Source organism: Arvicola amphibius, chromosome 1, assembly GCF_903992535.2.
Source record: "Arvicola amphibius chromosome 1, mArvAmp1.2, whole genome shotgun sequence".
Taxonomy (NCBI): Eukaryota; Metazoa; Chordata; class Mammalia; order Rodentia; family Cricetidae; genus Arvicola; species Arvicola amphibius.
Window position 1 is genome coordinate 149630075 of NC_052047.1, and position 16109 is coordinate 149646183.

Here is a 16109-nt window from a genome sequence, read left to right on the forward strand (position 1 = left end):
GCTGCAGCAACTCCGCCCAGCACTGGAGGTGGAAAGTTTCTCTCCTCAAGATGGGCGGCTCCTTCCTTCCCGGAAGGCTCAAAGGAAGGGGAAAAGGGAAGCGGGGTTCCAAAGCATAGAGCCCAGGGGACTAGACTCGACTGCTGTCAAATGCTGCTGAGCCAGGCTTCAGTAGCCGGGGAAAGCTTCCAACCTTGCCTGGAGAGGGACGTTTCATACCCTGCGCCCTCTAAGACTTTCACTAAGGGGGCTTGGGCGCCACCTGCCGGCAGAACTCTGACCACACTTGCTAGAAACCACTTAATTCCCAACCCAGTACCCATCAACCAGGCAATCAGAATACAATGTTGAAAGTATTTATTTATTTTTCCATTCACGTACTGGCCCCTAAACGTAAATATCCAGCATAGAGACCTTAGCCGTTCTGGCTTGTGGGTGGCTGCGGGGATGGATCCTGGAGCCCTTGTCCCAGGCAGTGAAACCCTAGGGCCACAGGTAGGGATGTCCCTGAGCCAGCAGCTGCACATGGCAGCAAAAGATGAAAGAGATGGAAGCTAGGCAATCATCCCAGTCCTAGCGATGCCAACGCGAGTGCAAGACACTTTGGACCCCACGGTCAGACTAAGGGCTGGCCAAGCTAGGGGTGCACACACGTTGGAGAAGTGGGGAGCCCAGTGCACTGGGCATTGGCTGCAATCTTGACCACTTTGCCTGATGGGTATATGCCTTGCCCTCCTGAAGTGAAATGAGGTGGTACCGGTAAAAGAGCAGGCACTGTCGACTAAGGACTTGCTGAAGGGCAAGTTTTGAGCCTTTCGTATAGGAGCTTCGCTATCCACCTCAGCTTTTCAGAGGCTGATTTGGAAGGCATCCTGCAACCACTGGTCACGGGCATTGTGTGTTTGGGGCACGGTGAGGGGTGGAGGGTCTGGGGGCAGGCTGGCATCAGGAGGCTCGTCATCATCGGACAGGCCGGCATCAGGTGGGTAGGAGCTGTCCGAGTGGAGGGAGGATGACAGGTCCTGGCACAAGCTCAGGTCTTGGCACAGATGCTTGTAGTCCTGGATCGACTCATACAGGCCCCACAGCTGGCACAGCAGCGACATATCCAGCTGCCGCAGCCCCACCTGCGGACAACTGACAGTGGGCTGGAGTTGGAGGTCCAGGCCTCCCCAAGCCCCCAAACCAAAGTCCCCACCATGAGTCATAACCCTGTCCAATCTTCCTGCACCTTCTTATGTTAAAGTTCTGGGGGCAACAGATGGCACTTGCCAACTGTGAAACCTTTAAGCCGGTCACTGGCCCTCATTTATACAATGGGGTAACACTGTCCAGCAGGATGAAATCAGGCAAATTTTAAAAATGCAACAATTGCTACACATTGTTACGATCATAGATATCCTAAGCCACTGTGACCCGACGCATCCTGCTGGGCATGAGAGCGAGGACACCGGTCCCAGACTTATCTCTGCCCTCTCCACAAAGCACGTTACCCCTGGCGGGACGCCCACCTACTCACCATCTCCTTGCGCAGCGCGGCCAGTGCCGAGTCCAGGTTAACTGGGCGACGCGCGCCTGCTGCAGAGCCCGAGTTGGCAGCTCCCGCGGCGTGACGGGGACCGTCCGGGGCGCGGGCGGCACGGCTCAGCTCATCGTGGATGCGGCTCCGCTGGCTATAGACACGCTCCAGCTCCCTCCACGAGCCCCCACTAGCGTTAAGGAGGCCGCTGAGGCCCCGCGGTAGCGGCGGGAGCCCAGCCAGAGTGCAACCCGCGCCGCTCGGCGCCTCAGCTGAGGGTAGACCGTTCATGGCCGGGCCGGCACGAACCGCGATGCCACTCGGAGCCCTCCAATGTTTCACGCGGGTTGCGGCTCACAGGACCTGCTCCCGGTGGCCCAGCCTCCGGAGGGAGCCCAGCCGCCGCCCGCAGGCCGCGCTTTGTTCCTTCCCAGACTCCTCGGACTCCGCCTATGCTCCACCTCTCTGCATGGGCGGGGCTTCTCTTAACAGGGAGATGGCTGTGGGGCCCAGCAATCCATCAGAGAGAACCCGGAGGGATGAGACGGAAAGGGTCGGGAAAGCTGTTCTTTTTGCTGCCTCATTTCTACACGATGTATTCTACACAATTTCTTTCCCAAGGGAACAATTCTAAAAGTGTAGGGATGCAGGGGCCGGAGAATGGAGTAAGATTGTAGCACTCTTAAAAGTGCTTAGCTGGCCACCCCCCCCCCAACATTCCAGTGGGCATTAAGATGGAATCATAGAACCAAGATACCCAGAGGAGGCCAGGAAGCACCAAGGGGGCCGAAACTGCACACGGCAGTCGGGTCCAGAAGGTGGAGGGAGGGGTATTGGATCAGGGACAGTACTAGTGGTCCAGCCTTTGTGGAGGCTGAGTTACTTCCTTGGAAAAAAGGGCCACTTATCCCTCTACCATTTACCCCCTGTCCTGAGTGCAAAAAACTCATCATTCAGGTAGAAAAGGCCACGAAAAGGTGAGTTGCCAAAAGAAAGAAAAAGCATGACTAGAGTTGGGGCTTGCGTGCACACTCAGAACCAAGAAAGGAACAAACCACACAGAGGAACGGCTGCTTTTCTAGAGGGTTTTTCTCAGGGGCACAGGGGATGGAGGAGCGTTTTCAGTGCTGCAGCTGCTTCAGGCTGGCTAGGGCCTCAGCACAAGCCCGGATAAGCCCACACAGCTGGATGCTAGTCTCCAAGGATGCACTGGAGCCCAGCTCAGCAGAGGCCCACGTTAGCTTCTGCAGGAGGGCTGTCTGTGTGGAAGCCACCACATCTGCATTTGGAGGTGCAGCAGAAAGGGGAGGCCCCTGGGCTGCCTTGAGCCCTGCGGCAGCTCCCTCGCAATGCTCTGGGCGGGGTACCGGGGGCAGGGGTGTGGGCCGAGAGCTTGTGGCAGGCTCTGTAGAAGAGGCGAGCTGGTGTTCCCGAACTTGAGAGAGGGCCGCCTGTGCGTTCAGAGCTAAAAAAAGGAAACAGGAGGACTAGTCAGGATGCCTGGCGCGCCTCTGCCCTAAGCCACTTGCTCTTTACTGCCCCTCCTGCATTTCTAGTGTTTTCTGCATAAGACAATCTAGTCGCTACTCTTCTTTCTCTTTACACATGCCAGGCAAGCAATGCACCGCTGAGTTCGCACTTCGGGTACCAGTTGCCTGACAGTTGCCCTGGCCTCCTTTATCCATCAAGTCTGAGCCTCAAGGGTGGGGTGTGTATTTTCAGCGGGAAAGCGCTTGCCTGGCATGTGCAAAGCCCAGAGTTGTACATCCACTCTGCATGTAGGCCTGGCTTGATTTGGCTGGGATTCTACCCACAGCATCGGAAGCAAAGGGGTATTGTTTTCCTCCTCTCCAGGACTTAAATGGGAAGGCACCTTAATGCCACCGCACGAAGATACTTCCAGTGTCCCCTCCCAGGCCTCCTGTTCCTGAATAACTATCACATGACCCACATTCCTTCCCCAAAGTGCACACTCGGCCCCTCACCCGGATTATCTTTATCCACGTCTGAGTCGAGCTCCTGACAAGCCACGCAGTAGATTTTCCGCTGCTTATCTTGGAGGAGGATCGTCTGGGAACCAGAAAGCACACGGACACAGGTGAGCCTGAGCGACAGGGTCCACAGAAGAGAGAGCTGAGCAAAGGACGTGCGGCCTGGCCCGAGGCCTCGTCCTTGTCGCTCGCCTCACCCCGCAGTCCGCGCACGTGTCGCCCAGCATGCGGTAACCGCGGAGCAGGTAGTCGCCCATGAGACGAGAGATGCGATCCTGCCGCTCGCGTCGCGCCTGGAGCACCTTCGTCTCAGCTTCAGTCGGAGGCTCCCAGGCGAAATCGTCCACATCTGCGGGAAAGAGGAACAAGGAGAAGGAGTCAGGGCGGAGAAAACTGCTTCCCGCACCCAACGGCCACCGTCCGAGCAAGCAGAGCCCTCACCAGTGCCGTTCAAGGCCATGTTGCCGTGGTCACTGGGCGGCTCACCGGAAGTGACACAAACAAAATGAGCCCCCTCTATGGTCCCGCCTCTCACGTGTGGACCGGTGAGAGCGGAAGTGACGTACACGCGGGGCTCCCGGGCTTTGCTTTACTCCAAGGGGGCGTGCCCACTGCACATTTAACCCTGACCTGGAGGCACGGCTCTCAGCCGGAACTGCTGAGGAGTACCGCCGGCTCCCTGGTCTCACTTCAGTACCTGGACGTAGCTTTTCATAGTCTCCTTTAATGCCTGGTGCGAATAGAGTGACCCTTTGGTCTGAGAAAAACCCAGTTCCCTCGGGGTTGTCCTTTTACACAGGTGGACCAGGAGGCAGGCAAGACAGTGGCATCTACACAAGAATCGCCGCGCTAAAAGGTCCTTGGCAAGTGCGCAGAATTTCTTTAGGACTCTTGGACCCTGGCTGGCTACGCGGGGGACTGCCTATTTCAACACCTCTAGCCGTAGGTCTGTCGGGTATCCGCTTGTCTGCCCATCTTCTACCAACGTCTAGAACTGATATAAAGCCTGCTGTCTTAGGGTTACTATTGCTGGGAACACTATGGCCAAACACAACGTGGGGAGGAAAGGGTTTATTTCACTCAAACACTCAAATTCCGTTTAAGAGTTCATCATCAAAAGCAGTGAGGGTGCAAGGCGGTGGTGGTGCACGTTTTTAATCCCAGCACTCAAGCCAAAGGCAGGCATATCTCTGAGAGTTTGAGGCCAGCCTGTTCCACAGAGTGAGTTCCAGAACAGCCAAGATTAAGACTACACAGAGAAACCCTGTCTCAACTCCCCCGCCCCCCCCCCAAAAGGCAGTGAGAGCAAGAAGATGGAGGCAGGAACTGAGGCCATGGAGGAGGGTTGCTTACTAGCTTGCTCAACCTGCTCTCTTATAAAACCCAGGACCACTAGTCCAGAGGTGGTACCGCCCACAATGGGCTGGGCCGTCCTCCATCAGTCATTATTTAAGAAAATGTTTATAGGCTGGCCTGCCGCCGGATCTTACGGAGGCATTTTCTCAGTCGAGGCTTCCTCCTCTCAAATGACTGTAGTTTGTGTCAAGTTGACGCAAATCTAGCCAGCATCCCTGCAGGAGTATTTTGTCTTAGTGAAAAGCGCCTGTGCCTGGAACTGGAGAGATGGCTCAGAGGTTAAAAGCACTGATTGCTCTTCCAGAGGACCGGGATTTGATTCTTTAACTCCAGTTCCAGGGGATCTGACTCCTGCATACAGACATACTTGCGGCAAAACACCAATGTATATAATTTTTTTAAAAAATCAAATTTTTAAAATTTGGTGCCTGAGATATACAGTTCAGATTCCAGCCTCAGCTGTGGTTTGTGCTCGTTTCTGGGGGGCGGGGTTTGCAGATAAAGGGCCAGTACTCCGTCACAATTCCAGGCTCTTTGCAAGAGCAGCAGGTGATTCCAAAGAAGAAAAGGGTTAGAGAAATGGCTTAGTGCTTAAGAGCACTAGTTGCTCTTGCAGAGGACACAGTTTCAGTTCCCAGAACCCAAATGATATCTCACAGCCACCCATAACTGCAGTTCCAAGGGATCACACGCCCTCTTTTGACCTCCGAGGGCATCAGACACACACATGGTGCATGCATAAAACATAAAACATAAAATAAAGCTAGGCATGGAGACACATGTCTTTAATCCCATTAGGAGGCAGAGGCAGGTGGATTTCTGTGAGAAGCAAAGGTGGCCCGGGGTAGTAGCTGAGTTTCCCACATGTGAAATTCAGAATGTCAATAAAGAAAAGCCTTCAAACAACTTATGGCTATGGGCAGCAATGTTTTAAGTCACCCAGGAACAGTGTATCACTGAAGTAGATGCCCATTTTCAGAGGAGGCTGTCTTGAATGAGACTTCTGATCTCAATTCACTGCTGGTTGCTCTTCTGGGAGTTTCCATTTCTGCCTCATCTATCACTGTAGCAAACAGGGCAACATATCCATTATCACAGTGTAGACAAAGTATACTAAGCTCCTGGATCACAGGCTACCACTCCTCCAGACTTGTGGCATTTTCCAGAAGTTGACCTTGTGATAAGGGAGCCATAATATACGCTACGTTGCCTTTGCCCACTCCAGAAAGATTAAATGAACAGTCCCTTCAGCTCCCTATTGGCAGATTATGGTGATAACTCAGAGTTGGGTTGAATGGTTTTGATACAATTTGCCATTTTCAGATAAATTCGTGTCATTGGACATGTCATTCACAGCTAACAGTGGTGGGCTTTTCATTCCAGAAGCCACTGGAACTATTCTTTTTCTATCCAGCCACCATCTCCCAAATAACAACATGGAGACTTCTTATTAATTGTGAAAGTTCGGCCTTAGCTTAGGCTTGTCCCACTAGCTCTTGTAACTTAAATTAACCTTCTTCTATTTATCTACGTTTTACCATGTGACTTTTTATCTTTCTTTCATTTTGTATGACCGACTCCCTCTGTGTCTCGTTGGTGTCTCTTTGGCATCTGGTGTCTAGATTCCTCCTCCTGTTCCCCTCTCTCCCTGGAAGTCCCACCTATCCTCCCTGCCTAGCTATTGGCTCTCCAGCTTTTTATTATACCAATCACAGCAATATATCTTCACAGTGTACAGATATCCCCACAGCAAGTCAGTCAACAGTAGCTGATAACTGGGTGTTCAGCCTGTCCTTGCGCTATGATACTGTGTTGCTGAGTGCTGAAATGACTTCCTCAAATCAACTCAAAGTGATTTACGGTTTTCCTCCCAGTCCATGTACCTAAGTGATGCAGCCTCACCACTGCGTTCAGCAATCCCAAGGAAGGGACAATCTCCTCACCACATCCTTTGTAATGATTGTAAAAAGAGACCTGTAGATTTTTAAAAAATATTTATTTAGCCTGCATGCCTGCACAGACACCAGAAGAGGGCACCAGATCTCATTATAGATGATTGTGAGCTACCATGTGGTTGCTGGGAATTGAACTCAGGACCTCTGAAAGAACAGGCAGTGCTCTTTTTTTTAATATTTATTTATTTATTATGCATACAATATTCTGTCTGTGTGTATGTCTGCAGGCCAGAAGAGGGCACCAGACCTCATTACAGATGGTTGTGAGCCACCATGTGGTTGCTGGGAATTGAACTCAGGACCTTTGGAAGAGCAGGCAATGCTCTTAACCTCTGAGCCATCTCTCCAGCCTGAGACCTGTAGATTTATCTGGAACAATTTAGGAAATTCCAGGCTTCACATTTGCCATTACTGGGTATGCTGCTTCTTTTGCCTCACAGTAACCCCTGGCCAGTCAATTTGGTCCAATTTCAGATTTCAGTGGGATCCAAAGAGTGCCCAGGAGATTGGAGCTTAATGATCCAGGTCACCAGAACTCTCTTGTTGGACCAACACGGGATCTAGACCAGGGCCATAGCTGCTGTCCTGAGTTTTGTTCACTTCTCTTTGAGTCCCACATGCAGAGTGGGGCATCTAATCAAAATTCCCTTATTTCTCTCCCACCTGACTTTCCTGGTTGAAATGTTGGGGATGGGGGTGCTTACGTCAAAGGTGAAGTTCTAAGAATAGGAATGCATGAGCCAGGGAAGTTGGATGACTATGAGTTTGAAGCTAGTCTAATTCACAGTGAGTTCCAGGTTAGCCAGAGCAACATAGTAAGGTGCTGTTTTGAGGGGAAAAGAAAGGAATTTGAGCATTTTGTGAGAAAGCAGGGAAAGCAACCACCTTGTTCCCAAGAGAGGGATGCCTCAAGAGTGTACGGCAGGAGGGACATTAATGACCTTTGTCGGCATAACCTTTTCCCCTTGAGGCTTCTTTACCAAGGAAAGCACTTTATTCTACCGCTCCTAAAATTGTCAGAGATTCATTAGATTTAACACTTTGTGGTCTGTGTTCCTCGCTAGGTAGTTGATTGGCTGCTGTTCTAAGCAGCCTTGCAGGGAGGTGGGAAACAGCAGGAGCTTTCCAAGGAAGATTCATGACGGTCAGCTCAGTAACAGACCACGGCTGTTGTGATCCATACTCTCTAGGCCCTCTCTGTGGATCAGGACAGTCTTTGCAATTGTTTTTATTTGTTTACTTTCACTTTATGTATATGTGTGTTTTTCTTGTGTGCGTGTCTGTGCCCTATGTGAGTGCTTGGTGCCCATGGAGGCCAGAAGAGAGCATCAGATTCCCTGGAGTTACAGATGGCTGAGAGCCACCATAGGTGCAGGGAAGAGAATGAAGGTCCTCCGGCAAAGCAGCAAGTGCCTTTAACTGATGAGCCATCTCTTTGCTTTTTGTGACAGGTCTTACTACATAACCCTGGCTGGTCTAGAACTTGCTATGTAGACAAGGCTGGCCTTAAACTCAGATATCCCCTGCCTATACTCCTAAGTGCTAAAATCATAATCAACTTTTTTTTTCTCAAGACAGGGTTTCCCTGTAGCTTTGGAGCCTGTTCTGGAACTAGCTCTTATAGACTAGGCTGTCCTCGAACTCACAGAGATCTGCCTGCCTCTGCCTCCTAAGTACTGGGATTAAAGGTCTGTGGTATCATCACCCAGCCTAAGTGCTGGAATTAAAGGTGTAGATCACCATACCTTAACCCATTTTTTCTTTTCCCTGCAATATGAATTCACCTGACATTTCTGCTAAACAGGACAGGACTGCACAGGCCTGAAATACAGAGCCAGATTCAGCTTTTGGAGTTTGTGTGTGTTTGTTTGGCAGTACTTTGACTGAAACCCTGTTGTTGGTTGTTGTTGATGTTTGTTTGTTTGTTTGTTTTTTCTCTTCAGCTCTTTTGCTCTTTAGTCTTTAGGGGGCCACCACTCAGCTCCCAAATAAGTCACAAGGAGTCTTTTTCCTTCTTATGAATGCCTGGCTTTAGCTTGGCTTGTTTCTAGCCAGCTTTCCTAAACTTAAATTAGCCCAACTACCTTTTGCCTCTGGACTTTTATCTTTCTCTATACCTTTTTGTCTTTCCTACTCATGCCTGACTAGGTAGCTGGCCCCTAGCATCCTCCTCTCCTTGTTCTCTGGTTCCTTCTTTTTTTTCCCCTCCTTTTATTTATTCTCTCTGCCTGCCAGCCCCACCTATTCTTTTCCTGCCTCACTATTGGCTGTTGAGCCCAACCAGGTGTTCTAGACAAGCAAAGTAGCACAGCTTCGCAGAGGTAAACAAGTGCAACATGAAGGAATGCAGCGCATCCTCGCACCATTCGACAAAAGTTCCACAGCATAGACTATGTAGCACATCTCTAACTAGTATTCCACAACAGAACCCAGAACCCTGGATGTGCTAGGCGAGTACCCGACCACGAAGCTGCTTCCCAACCACTTGATGGCGCTTTCTATAGAGCAGGAATTGAGCCAAGAGCTGCTCGGGAAAGCATCTCAGTTATATTTCCCAGGCTCAGCCGGAACTCATAGAATGGAGGAGGAGTGAGCTCTGGGCCCTCCTGCCTCTGCCTCTCAAGGTCCGGAGCGACAGGTGTGCTTTACCCTGGTTAATGCGCTAGAGGACGCTAAGGTCATATCTTTGTCACCAGTCCAACTTGCAAATAAGGAAAGTGTGTCTTGGAGAAGATAAGAGAGGTTTCTGCCGCCACCCAGCTAGGATGGCCCATCCCTCCATCCTGATAATCCATGCTCCTCTGGCTCTGAGTTCTCACCAGACCTTTCCTGTGTGTGAGGAATGGTCAATACTCCTCAGCGCATCAAGTGTGATGAGCCTGGGGGTATGGCTCAGCTGTAGAGAACTTGCCGCGGTGGCTGGGGTTCTGTGTCCACAGGAAGGGTTCGGGAGTGTGAAGTTAAGTTCACTCAATTTCATCATCGAATCCTGGCAGTGCTCACTATTTTAGTAGCCACAGTAAGTGATAAATCTGAGCTAGCCATGGTAGCATGCATCTGTAATCCCAGCATTCAGGAGGCTAAGGCAGGAGGATTGCTTTGAGTTCAAAGCCAGTATACATTATGAAACTCATGCTCAGAATATAAACATAGATTGGGAATGTGGCTCAATGGTGGCCTGTTTTTCTATTATGTTCAAAGGCCTTAGGACCTCCCCCCCACCGCAGTACTACCAAAACCATCACCAACAGAGAGTGGCAGGCACGTGTAGCGGGCCATCTTTGGAGAGAGCGCTTCAGGGCATAGCCATCTCCCCGCAGGCTTCCGTACTGCCAGCTTTTCTCTTTAGACTTGATGAGCAGCCAGATGTGATGGCACACACCTTTAAAGCCAACGCTCAGAAGTCAAGAGGCATCTCTGTGAGTGCAAGACCAGCCTGGTGAACATAGTGAGTTTCAGGACAGCCAGGGCTATGTAAAGAGACCCTTACTCAAGAAGAAAATGACCCGATGAGTAGTCCCCATCTCTGTCACCCCACACCATCTCCAGAACCAGAACCATGTCTTTTCTCAGAGTCTAGAAGCTTCCCAGAGACAGACGCAGGCATATGTCAGTCCTATTGAATTGTCCAAACACCACCCAGCTCACTGTAGCTCTTAGACCCAGAGAAAAAGGCAAAGACATAACATACACCCAGCTCTAGCTAGCATGAATATTAACGGAGATTAACTGATTCCTGTCGAAAACTGAGGAAAATGGGTGGAACTCACAGGTTTAACCCAGCACTCAGGACGCAGAGGCAGGTAGATTTCTGAGTTTGAGGTCAGCCTGGTCTACAGAGTGAAATACCAGACAGAGCTGTACAGAGAAACCCTGTCTCAAAAAATTAAAAAATAAAACAAGACAAAACCGGGGAAGCAGAGGCATAGAGAACTTGGAGAGCTCTCTCATTTACAGACCTGGCTCATGGTGCAGCCAGGATGATCAAGGCTGTAACCTCAGTGTTCTGCTTTCTCCTTGACTCTTCTGACCTCATCTCTCTCCAGTCAGTTCCTTACATGGAACCAGGAGCCTACACACCAAGGGCTCCAGCCATGTCTCCACCACTGGTGGGCTGTGTAGCCTTAGTCAAGTCTGTGCCTTCTCTGAGACGCAAGAAGTTGAGAAATCCACATGTCCTCTGAACCTGGACTCTGCACTTCTCTGTCTTGTTGACCCATGAGTTCTACCCACCTATCTTCAGGATGTTTGTGGGGTTTCCACCTCATTCCTCATTCTAAAATCATGGGTAACCTTAACATCAGGGAGGCTCTGTTCATTCCCTACAGCTGACTCACTGGGTAACCTGACTCGAATTGTTTCACCTTTCAAAGGTTGGGTTTCCCCTGTGCATTGTCAGGAGTGGATGAAACAACCTAACTGAGTGTATTATAAACAACAGATGTTCTTGTCACTCTTCATGTAGTCAGTCAACAAACCACAGCACCATGGGTGTGTCTCTCGTTGCTCTGGGATCTGGAGGCGAAACTGTGCCTTCTGTAGAGGGTGGGGAGATGGATAAATATGCAAGCAAACATGTTGGTCCTTAAAGAAGAGTTCGGGGTTGGAGATGGAACTCATGTAGCATGCATGATGCTTTGGATCCCAGCGTTACATAAGCTAAGCCTGGTGTGCTGTTACAAGAGTTCAAGTCCAGCACTAGGGAGACAGAGATAGGATAGGGGTCATTGGGGTCATCCCCCGCTCCACCTGGAGTTTGAGGCCAGAGATTCTCTCTAAAACACAGGAGGTAGCAGCCGGATGGTGGTGCACACCTTTAATCCCAGCACTCAGGAGGCAGAGACAGGTGGATCTTCATGAGTTTGAAGCCAGCCTGGTCTACAAAGTGAGTTCCAGGACAGTCTCCAAAGCTAGAGAGACCCTGTCTCGAAAAACAAATGTTATGCGTATTAGTGTTTTATTTGTAAGAATGTCTGTGTACCACACGCATGCAATATACACAGAAGCCAGAAGAGGGCATCAGATCCCCTGGGGCTGAGTTACTGACAGTTGTGAGCTGCTGTGTGGGGTGCTGGGAACTGAACCTGGGATCTCTGGAAGAGCAGCCGTTGAGTCATCTTAATCACTGAGCCATCTCTCCAGCCCTTTTAAAAAATTTAAATATTGGGGCTGGAGACATGGCTCAGTGGTTAAGAGCATTGCCTGCTCTTCCAAAGGTCCTGAGTTCAATTCCCAGCAACCACATAGTGGCTCACAACCATCTGTAAATGAGGTCTGCTGCCCTCTTCTGGCCTGCAGACAGACAGAATATTGTGTATGCAAAATAAATAAATATTAAGAAAAAAAAAAGAAAGAAAGCTGAGCAAGTCAGGAAGCAGCGTTTCTCCATGGCCTTTGCTCTAGTTTCTCCTCTGACTTCACCTCATGATGTGCTTGTGCCCTATAAGGCGAAATAAACCATTTAAAAAAAATTTAAATATTTTATATGTATGAGTGTTTCCCCTGCACACATATTTGTGTGCCACATTCTTGCCCGGTACCTGAGACAGTCAAAAGAGGGCATCTGACTTCCTGGAACTGGAGTTATCGATGGTTGTGGCTGCCATGTGGGTGCTAAGGATCAAACCCAGTTCCTCAAAAGAGTAGCAAATGTTCTTAACTTCTGAGTCATATCTCCAGCTCCTGAAAGATATTTGGTTGCTTTTGTTGTTGTTGTTGTTTTCAAGACAGGTTTTCTCTGTTTATCCCTAGCTGTCCTGGAACTCATTCTGTAGACCAGGCTGGCCGATCCGCCTGCCTCTGCCTCCCAAGTGCTGGGATTAAAGGTGAGCGCCACCACCGCCTGGCGAAAGAAATATTTCTTAAACAAAAAGTGAAGTAAGAAGTAAGATAGACAGGCGTCGTGAGGAATGACACCTGAACTTGACCTCTGGTCTCCACTGGAAAGTGACACCATGTACCCCCACTCACCCCCACAAGCGCCCCTCCCATACACAGAAGTACACAGATACATACATACAAAATAAATACAATAAAAGGTGGCTTGGATTCTAAGTGGAGGACAAACCAGGGGAGGGACAGTAGTTTGGGGAGGATCTTCTAGCAGCCTTAATGGTCTGGAATGACCTTGGGCAACTCTGACTTCTAGGAAGATGGGGACCATGGATGGTGAGGGGGCTAGAAAAGGCAGATGGAGCGGGATGCCACATTGAACCATCTCAGTTTACCCTGCAGATCCGCTTCATCCCCTACAGCATGCTGCATGGGTGTTCACACCAGGGTATTGAACCCCAGGATCAGCTAGAACTGGACAGGAGGAGGCTGGAGACAGGGTTTATTTCTCAGACTCCTGTCTGCCTACAGGGACTCAGGAGCCTTGGGTATCTGTTGATGACCCACTGCATCTGAACGTTGCCCTCCACACCAGCTCCAGGGTTCTCTCCAGTTAGCCTAGGGATGTAGAGGCTCTTCTCATGGTCTCCTCAATGGCTGTTGCTGGTCTGCAGCGGAAAGCGCTCTTTTCTAGCTGGTTCCTCCACCCTGCTCCAATCACCCACTTGAAGGGTGTCTGTCACTTCTTGCTGAGGCCTGGGAGCCTAAGGAGTCTAGCAGTGATCATATGTGTAGATCATCACAGCTGCTGCTGTGCTCCAGCGGGGGCTCTAAGGTGGGACCTTTCCCTGCTCCTTCTCGTCCCTGAGTCCCTGCAGCAGCCCAAGACAAGGGCTGTCTCCACTCGCTGCAACACCGTGCGCAGCAGGTCACACACCACTCCCAAAACATTCCTTTGGCTTTTCTACATCTGGCTTTTCTACATCAGCCACTCTGCTGCCCCTGCTGGGTCTTCTGGACGACTATCTCCTCCCGGGAGCACAGGAATAGCGACTTACCTGGTTTCTCTGGGCCCTGAGAAAAGGGAGAACGCAGCACCCAAATCTCCCTTTCCTATGGTTGATTGTTCCCTATGTGCTGACCACTCAGCCTCTGTCCCCAGTCTGCCTTGGGCTCTCTCCTCTCCTTTCTCCCACCCTGCCAGGGGATCAGGCCAACCCAGAGACCCATTCACATCACCTGCCCCTCCAGCACCATCCACTTCACAAAGTCTCTGCATTCTACAGCCCGAATCCAGTCACATTCCTCTCAAGGGCGAAGTCAACAGCTCCCTTTCTTGTCCGGATTCAGTGCCCACTCAGGAAAATTAAGCTCAAATTTCTCGCCATGACCGACACCCCTGCTCCTGGACCCAGAATGAAGTGCCATCCCCTTCCCTCCTGTTGCTCCTCTGGTCTTTGGTCTTTCCTCAGGCTTGGGAAGTATAAAGAGCATTGTCCTCCAGAGCCTCTTCTCCACCTTCCTCAGTTTCCCAGGATTCTCCCAAGGTTTCCCTCAGAACCGCCCTCTGATGTCTAGTGGAAAAGCTTGTTTGAATAAAGGCTTCCCGGACCCACCCCCACCTCCCCACCCCCTCCTCCAACACCCCCTCCCCCGAACCCAGCCCTGACCTGACACTTCTCAGCTGGACAACTAGATCTCATTTTGTGGGCAAGAAACCCAAGGCTTGGAGAGATCAAGACTCCAAGCCTGGACTGCTTGGCTGTGCTGTGTTCCAAGGTGAGCCACCGCCCCCTCTAGGCAGGGGAGGGGGGAGGGGTGTTTTTTTTAATTAATTTATTTATTATGTATACAATATTCTGTCTGTGTGTATGCCTGCAGGCCAGAAGAGGGCACCAGACCCCATTACAGATGGTTGTGAGCCACCATGTTGTTGCTGGGAATTGAACTCAGGACCTTTGGAAGAGCAGGTAGTGCTCTTAACCTCTGAGCCATTTCTCCAGCCCCCGGGGAGGGGCGTTTTATATGAGTGTGAAGGAAAACGTGTACAACCTTCAGCTCCACTCCTGCCAAGGGGTTAGTTTCAGTGTCCCTGCCCACTGCAGTGTGACTAGAGCAGGAGGGACAGGGTCCCCCCTTACAAGTCCTCCTGGATTCCAGCAGCAAGGAATCCTCTGGGGACACAGAGGCCACCCCCTCTCAGCATTGCAGCAGTGGGCCCAAGCTACTGAGTGATGTAAGCAGGTCTTATCAAATGCCCCCCACCCTACCCCATCCCTCTGAATCTACCCAGATAAATTCAGCCTTAAAGTAAAAACCACTAGCTCTTTGGAGATGTGCGCCTAAAGCTAAGCCCAAACCCCTCTCCCCATCCCATCACTACCCCACGGTTCCCCCAGGGAGAGAGTTTGGCATGAACCTGACTTGGCATAGTTCTGACCCTGGTCACCCCTTGTCCTGCAAAGATCTTTGAGTCAGACACTGGATCCTGAGGCCTCCTGGCATGCTCTCGCCTATGGTCCAGCTCCAGGACACCACAGCCTCCCTTTCAAAGCAGTGAGTAAGCCTAGCTCCTCTCCAGCCCCTGCCACCCCTGCCCCTGGGACCCTGCCGTGCTCCTCCCCAGCCCCCTGAGCGCTCAAGCAGCACGCCCCTTCTCTACTGTTAGCCTGGGAAGGGGGCCAGGCCCTGAGCTCAGACCTTGGCGATTCCAGAGTGTCTGAGGCCCAGAGCCAGCGCCGCCAGCCAGGCCAGACGAGGGGAAAGGGGGGAGGTGGCAGGGTGGGCACCAGGAAACCTTCCAAAAGGGGGGTTGGCAGGGAAGCTGGGTTTTTAGCTTTGTTCTTTCTGCTCTTCTTCCGGACCCTACAGACTTCTTTCTCGGACCTCATGAACCCTGGGCAGATGCTCCTGCTTAAATCCTTTCCTTCGAGAGAAGATACAATCAGGATTAAGGACCTATGACTTCGGGGCTTCGAGGACCCCTACATATACAAAGACCGATGAGCAAAAGTTAACAGGCCTCTGGACTTCCAAGCAAGGCCCATCTGCCTCGGTTTCCCCATTTTTGACCGGGTGGGAAAGGAGCTGAGCGGGGAGGCGTGCGCAGGCCTCCGCACCCCGCCCGGAGGAATCTGGCGGGACAGGCCGGGGAGTCCCAGGTGAGGACTCTGGAAAGGACCCAGCTCGATTCCCGCGCCGGGCGGGCACCTGGGGGACAACCCCCACTCCAGCCGGCGCCCTACCAGCTGCACACCGTGCTTCTCTGGTCAGCAGTGACGACGCTTGAACCAAGGGGAAAAGAGAGAGAAAGGAAAAAAAAAAAACTGTCTCCTTGGCCCGGGGCCAGCGTCCCAGCCCCCCTCGCCGCCGGCACACTCCAGCCAGGGAAAACAACTGCTCACTTCTCCCTGCGTCCTCCCCGCGCGCTCCCAGCTTCCCGGCGGCCGCGGGAGA

General features: G+C 51.4%; 2 protein-coding genes across 2 annotated transcripts; both read right to left on the reverse strand.

Moving 5' to 3' along the window:
* Window positions 1-340: 340 nt before the first annotated feature.
* On the reverse strand, window positions 341-2447 carry Fam89b (family with sequence similarity 89 member B). Its single transcript, XM_038334727.2, has 2 exons — window positions 1520-2447; window positions 341-1127 (listed from the first exon to the last, which is right to left on the reverse strand). The coding sequence occupies exons 1-2, from the start codon at window positions 1808-1810 to the stop codon at window positions 849-851; spliced, it is 570 nt and encodes a 189-aa protein (XP_038190655.1). The 5' UTR covers window positions 1811-2447; the 3' UTR covers window positions 341-848.
* A 143-nt stretch (window positions 2448-2590) lies between these two features.
* Window positions 2591-3996, reverse strand: Znrd2 (zinc ribbon domain containing 2). Its single transcript, XM_038334716.1, has 4 exons — window positions 3952-3996; window positions 3708-3859; window positions 3505-3589; window positions 2591-2984 (listed from the first exon to the last, which is right to left on the reverse strand). Exons 1-4 carry the CDS (start codon window positions 3968-3970, stop codon window positions 2641-2643), a joined length of 600 nt encoding a protein of 199 aa, XP_038190644.1. The 5' UTR covers window positions 3971-3996; the 3' UTR covers window positions 2591-2640.
* Between the last annotated feature and the right edge of the window lie 12113 nt (window positions 3997-16109).

Bases quoted from the DNA above. Each gene is read 5' to 3' on its own strand.
- Fam89b (XM_038334727.2), bottom strand. From the start codon at position 1,810: ATGAACGGTCTACCCTCAGCTGAGGCGCCGAGCGGCGCGGGTTGCACT. The intron at 1,128-1,519 runs GTGAGTAGGTGG...AGTTGTCCGCAG, and splicing joins CCGCGCTGCGCAAGGAGATG to GTGGGGCTGCGGCAGCTGGA.
- Znrd2 (XM_038334716.1), bottom strand. The intron at 3,590-3,707 runs GTGAGGCGAGCG...TCTGGTTCCCAG, and splicing joins ACACGTGCGCGGACTGCGGG to ACGATCCTCCTCCAAGATAA. The intron at 2,985-3,504 runs GTGAGGGGCCGA...TCCTTTTTTTAG, and splicing joins CGTGGATAAAGATAATCCGG to CTCTGAACGCACAGGCGGCC.